At 48.7% G+C, this 6,891-nt stretch overlaps 1 protein-coding gene across 1 annotated transcript in view; it reads left to right on the forward strand.

Annotated features, from left to right (window-relative positions):
- LOC143981581 (V-set domain containing T-cell activation inhibitor 1-like) overlaps nt 1-6,043 on the forward strand; it is a 129,940-nt gene extending 123,897 nt beyond the window's left edge. Inside the window, exon 6 of the mRNA XM_077479549.1 lies at nt 5,949-6,043. Within this exon, the coding sequence (XP_077335675.1) occupies nt 5,949-5,992 (44 nt within the window). The 3' untranslated portion in view covers nt 5,993-6,043. The remainder of the gene's footprint in view (nt 1-5,948) is intronic.
- The last annotated feature ends 848 nt before the right edge of the window (nt 6,044-6,891 follow it).

The raw sequence follows: 6,891 nt of genomic DNA on the forward strand, positions 1-6,891 counted from the left end.
GGAACGCGAGCGAAGAAACACGATGTGAAATGACACCGCAAAGAGGAACCGACATCACTTCCTCTCCATCTGCTGACAAGCTGTGTGGAAAGTACTGAGCATAGAGTGCAGACAATACATGTATATCAGTCCGACACGTCCGGGTACACACGTCCGGGTATATATATATATTACCTCTCAGAGATCACAGCCCTCCCCTGACAATACCTTCATCTGATTTCAGCACCATCTTTGTTCAGGCATCATTTAGTGCCCGTTCACACAGGGGCGACGCGACTTGCAGCGCGACTCACAGACGCGACCTGCACACGACTTCAGCGGCGACTTGCAAAATGACTTCTGTATAGAAGTCAATGCAAGTCGCCTGAAGTCGCCCCAAAAATAGTACAGGAACCTTTTTCTAAGTCGGAGCGACTTGAGTCACTCCTATTAGAACGGTTCCATAGTACAGAATGGAACGCGACTTGTCAGGCGGCGAAGTCGCCTGACAAGTCGCGGTAGTGTGAACGGGCACTTAGGGTCATCATGGGCGTCTGCAGAACTTTTTTCAGGTGGGGGCATCATGTTAAGGTCACCCAACCTTCTGTGCCCGATAATGTTTTCAAATAAATTGAGAGCGACGATTATAACGAAAAATGTCATCTTCATCTTCACATTCCCCATCATGAGGAGGAATATTATATAGTAAATGCTGTAAACTACTTTAGTAGAAATTTTAACATCCTGGACTCTCACACCTCAGATCAGCCCCAATTCATATACCTTCACGCCTCAGATCTCTGTACCCCTCTCTGCTCATCTGCCCCACCACTGTACCACCCTGCTCATCTGCCCCACCACTGTACCACCCTGCTCATCTGCCCCACCACTGTACCTCTCTTCACATCTGCCCCACCACTGTACCTCTCTGCTCATCTGCCCCACCACTGTACCTCTCTGCACATCTGCCCCACCACTGTACCTCTCTGCTCGTCTGCCCCACCACTGTACCTCTCTGCACATCTGCCCCACCACTGTACCTCTCTGCACATCTGCCCCACCACTGTACCACCCTGCTCATCTGCCCCACCACTGTACCACCCTGCTCATCTGCCCCACCACTGTACCTCTCTGCACATCTGCCCCACCACTGTACCTCTCTGCACATCTGCCCCACCACTGTACCTCTCTGCACATCTGCCCCACCACTGTACCACCCTGCTCATCTGCCCCACCACTGTACCTCTCTGTTCATCTGCCCCACCACTGTACCTCTCTGCACATCTGCCCCACCACTGTACCACCCTGCTCATCTGCCCCACCACTGTACCTCTCTGAACATCTGCCCCACCACTGTACTTCTCTGCACATCTGCCCCACCACTGTACCTCTCTGCACATCTGCCCCACCACTGTACCACCCTGCTCATCTGCCCCGCCACTGTACCTCTCTGCACATCTGCCCCACCACTGTACCACCCTGCTCATCTGTCCCGCCACTGTACCTCTCTGCACATCTGCCCCACCACTGTACCACCCTGCTCATCTGTCCCGCCACTGTACCTCTCTGCACATCTGCCCCACCACTGTACCACCCTGCTCATCTGTCCCGCCACTGTACCACCCTGCTCATCTGCCCCACCACTGTACCACCCTGCTCATCTGCCCCACCACTGTACCTCTCTGCACATCTGCCCCACCACTGTACCACCCTGCTCATCTGCCCCACCACTGTACCACCCTGCACATCTGCCCCACCACTATACCACCCTGCACATCTGCCCCACCACTGTACCTCCCTGCACAACTGTACCTCTCTGCACATCTGCCCCACCACTGTACCACCCTGCACATCTGCCCCATCACTGTAACCCCCTTCTCATCTGCCCCACTAATGTACCCCTTTTCTCATCTGCCTCACCACTGTACCTTCCTGCACATCTCCTCCACCACTGTACCCCATGCTCTTCTGTCTCACCACCCACTGACCATCTTTTCATCTGTCCTAACACTGAACTTATCTGCTCATCTACACCACCACTGTAGCCCCCTTTCTCATCTACCCCACCACTGTACCTCCAAAAAAAAAAGCACTAAACTTCACACTTACCCCCTAAGCATAAATTCCCTTTGCAAATCAAAATTCTCCCCCAAAAATACCTCTCCTACCAGTACAAATCCCCCTCCTAGCTCAAATCCTCCCCCCTCCCCCCCAGCACAAATCCTCTACCCCTAAAATGTTCCCTCTGAGCACAAATCCTCACTACACCCTACATAAATCCCCCCAGATCACATTTCCTACCACTAATCCCCCCCATTTCCCCTCCTAACACAAATCCCCCAATCATCCCTACTAGTACAAATCCAGCCCCTCCAAATGCCCCTTCTTAACACAACCCCCTCCAAATCATATTTCTAGCAAAATACCCCAAACCCTTCTGCCAACCCCTCTCCTGGCCGAATTTGTACATTTCAAAAGACAATATAAAACGCAGAGTAGTGATAAAAAAAAGGAAACTTGTGGGTTCAACTGATAATTTATTTTTTTGTAATTCTTCTTTAAGGGGGCGTGGCAGGGGGTGTGTCCTATGTCTATATACATTTGCTAATTGTGTCCCTCATTCCCATCTCAAAAAGTTGGGAGGTGTGTCTTTAGTCCTAACCTTAAGGGAATAAATATTAGTCATCCGTAGATGCAGGACAGTAGGTGAGTGTTGTCACCCCAGGACCGGGCGGGTGACACTGGCAGGATTTCCTGGGTGAAAAAATATAAGATAAACAAGGGAAGGGGGGAGGTAGAAACACTTTCACCCACTTCAGGTCCCGCCCATAGTCAAATGACATCCGCAGGAGGGATCTCCCATCCTGGGCGGGCGTCATATGACGTCCTGGGCTTCCCGGCCATCTAGGGGGGCACGAGCGCTCCGCCGCGTCATTAGGGAGCTGATGCGCGTGCCCGTCGACTGCCACGGGGCACCCAGCGATTGCCCGGTAACAGAGCCGGGACGTGGAGACAGATCATGTGTTCTGTGTACAGAGGAACACCCATCGATCTCCTTCCCTTGTGAGTCCCCCCTCCCCCCACAGTTAGAATTACCCCCTAGGTAACACAATTAACCCCTTGATCGTCCCCCTAGCCTTAACCCCTTCCCTGCCGGTGACATTTATTCAGTAATCAGTGCATTTTTATAGCACCGATCGCTGTATAAATGAGAATGGTCCCAAAATAGTGTCAAAAGTGTCCGATGTATCCGCCGCAATGTCACAGTCCCGAGAAAATCGCCGCCATTACTAGTAAAAAAAATTTATAATAAAAATGCCATAAAATTATCCCCTATTTTGTAGACGCTATAACTTTTGCGCAAACCAATCAATAATCGCTTATTGAGATTTTTTTTTTACCAAAAATGCGTAGAAGAATACGTATCGGCCTAAACTGAGGGGAAAAAAAAACAAAACAAAAAAACGGGGGTATTTATTATAGCAAAAAGTAAAAAATATTGTGTATTTTTTTTCAAATTTGTCGCTCTTCGTTTGTTTATAACGCAAAAAAAGAAGCCGCAGAGGTGATCAAATACCACCATTTGTGGGGGGAAAAAAAGGACGCCAATTTAGTTTGGGAGCCACGTCGCACGACCGCGCAATTGTCAAGTTAAATCGACGCAGTGCCCGATTCGCAAAAAAAAATGGCCTGGTCAGGAAGGGGGTAAAATCTTTTCCGGGGCTGAAGTGGTTAAATATTGATCAAATACCACCAAAAGGAAATCTCTATTTGTTGGGGAAAAAATAATAAAAAATTTAATTTGGGTAGAATATTACATGACCGCGCAATCGCCATTCAAAGTGCGACAGCGCGGTGAAAATTGGCCTGGGCAGGAAGGGGGTGAAAGTTCCCGGTATTGAAGTGGTTAAAGCGTAACTCCACTATTGCTGAGAAAAAAAACCCTCCCCCTCTGGGTAATCTGTGCACATTGCAGGGATTGTAACACACTTCATGGCAGATTCCTCCCTTTTGTCATCCTGTAGAAATAGGCGTTTGTTTCTCTGTGTCCATGTGCAGAGTGAATGTGAATGGGAGTGACTTTATAATTATCAATCACCTGTAGGGCTCTAATGAGGAAAGTGGCGGGGTCTGCATCCCATTTGGATGCGATTTTCCTAGCCGTTTGTTTCTCTGTGTCCATGTGCAGAGTGAATGTGAATGGGAGGGACTTTATAATTATCAATCACCTGTAGGGCTCTAATGAGGAAAGTGACGGGGTCTGCATCCCACTTGGAATGCGATTTTCCTATAGGGAGTATTTCACCCAAAAAAAATGACATTTTTGTTGCAGGGGATGTCCAAAATCTGACTTGTATTTTATCGCAGGCTTCTGGGAAAACCAGGGAGCCAATCACAGGAGCAGGAAATGACATATCTGCGTACAGAGCGCCTCCAGGTGGCCATATTGCATTTTACAGAGAAAAAAAAAAAAACAACAGCAGCTGCAGACTGAAATATTAAATATTGATTTAATAGCATTCAGTTGAGATATGATACAGAATAGTTTATTAATCCCAAAGGGAAATAATTACGACGCAGACAACACAAGATCACAACAATAACTGAACAAGATACAAAAAACACAACAACATGACCAACAACAGCCATTAGCACCAAATAAACAAAATGTATACTACACTACAAATACAACATCCATACAATTAAAATACAACACAGAATAAATAACACAGATAAAAATAACAAACTACCAAATACAAATAATAATACACCACTTTCTCTGACACCACCCCAAATAATAGACAACACAATACCAACCAACATACTATAAAAACAACACAAAATCCTGATCAGAAACCAGAATGATTAGATCTTCACCTCCGTGACTTGCTTGCTATAGAGCAGTGGTGGCGAACCTTGGCACCCATCGGTGTGCGCAGCCTAGTGCATTAGGACGTGCACCACCCAGGCTCAATCGTACACTACCGATCACTCACAGTGTTCATTCAGAAAGGGAAGGGGCCGGTAAATTACATATTTTTCTGGCCCCTTTTTCCCCACTCATCCTAAAACATCCCCACAGCAACAGCCGATGGGAGAGGACAGGAGGGAAATCCAGCAGGACTGCAGGGGGGGGGGTGCCACGGCAGTAGGGGGAATCTGTTCTGCACAGGGTAATTAGGGTGTGCCTGGGCACCCCTGGCACACCCTGTGCGCACGCCTGTGTTGGCACCCCAGATGTTTTGGAAGTACAATTCCCATGAATGGTGCTCATGCACTCTGCAGTGTAGTTGAGGATCATGGGAAATGTACTTCCAAAACATCTGGGGTGCCGAGGTTCGCCATCACTGCTATAGGGGCACACAGGTATACTCACCCCCCCCCCCACTCTGCTCAGCCACTGCTCTGCATGTCCCATTCGCATTAGCCCCACCCTCTCTCTCTCCTCCTTGGCTCACTGGCTACGATTGGCACCAGCAGGAGCCAATGCCACCCACTGCTATCTCAGTCAATGAGGAGGGAGAGTCCCCCAGAAAGCAGTGGCTCTCATGCACAATCGCTGGATCAAGATGGGGCTCAGGTAAGTGTTCGGGGGGGGGGGGGCTGCTGCATTCAGAATGCATTAAGTTAAAAAGAAAAACCTTCTGGCTTGAGAACTACTTTAGGTTGTCCTCGGGAAGGGGGGGGGGGGAAGTATTATACCTCCTGAGTAGACAGAGGACAAAGTGGCTTTGAGCCATTTCCATTGGTTCCTCCACATTCTGCCTGGAGGTCAGAGGGTGAGGTCACCGGGGCCCCAGGAAGGGGCAACTGGAGAACGTTATCAGGTCCTACAGAATGGATTGGAGGGCAGGACTGGGCGGGTTGTTTTTTTTTTTTTTTTTTTTTTTTTTTATGTAACTTCTGTTGTATTTCTGTTCAGTTTTGGAGAATATTTGGATGAAGGTGACACATTTATTATCTTGCAGATGGAAAGCCGGTGACCGTTGCCGAAATGAAACTTCCGGAGTGAGCGTCCCCGGAGGCGGCCATCTTCATAATAAATTAATCTTCTTCCATCCTCCTGCTGAGCTCTCCTCGTCTGTGTACAAAGATCTCCGATGTGTTATCATAGAATCCCCCCCTTTACATGACAGCCCCCCCTTTACATGACAGCCCCCCCTTTACATGACAGCCACCCTTTACATGACAGCATCCCCCTTTACATGACAGCACCCCCCTTTACATGACAGCACCCCCCTTTACATGACAGCATCCCCCTTTACATGACAGCCCCCCATTTACATGACAGCATCCCCCTTTACATTACAGCCTTCCTTTACATGACAGCACCCCCCCCCCCTTTATATTACAGCCACCCTAATCTGCGCCCCAAACTATTCATGTGCATGAGCCCCCTTTTACATTACAGCCCCCACCTTTACATTACAGCCCCCACCTTTACATGACAGCATCCCCGTTTACATTACAGCCCCCCATTTACATGACAGCACCCCCTTTACATTACAGCCACCCTTTACATGACAGCATCCCCCTTTACATGACAGCACCCCCCTTTACATGACAGCACCCCCCTTTACATGACAGCACCCCTCTTTACATTACAGCCACCCTTTACATTACAGCCACCCTTTACATGACAGCATCCCCCTTTACATTACAGCCACCCTTTACATGACAGCATCCCCTTTACATGACAGCACCCCCCTCTACATTACAGCCCCCCTTTACATGACAGCACCCCCCTTTACATGACAGCACCCCCCTTTACATGACAGCACCCCCCTTTACATTACAGCCACCCAAATATGCGCCCCAAACCATTCATGTGCATGAGCCCCAATAGCGCTGTGGTTTTTGATAATAAATTGAAGTCACAAAGCAGGCAGGTTAAAAGGAACCAGCCAACCG

The sequence above is a fragment of the Lithobates pipiens genome, unplaced genomic scaffold, assembly GCF_037356315.1.
Source record: "Lithobates pipiens isolate NorthernLeopardFrog02 unplaced genomic scaffold, aLitPip1_a1.2 Scaffold_16, whole genome shotgun sequence".
Classification (NCBI taxonomy): domain Eukaryota; kingdom Metazoa; phylum Chordata; class Amphibia; order Anura; family Ranidae; genus Lithobates; species Lithobates pipiens.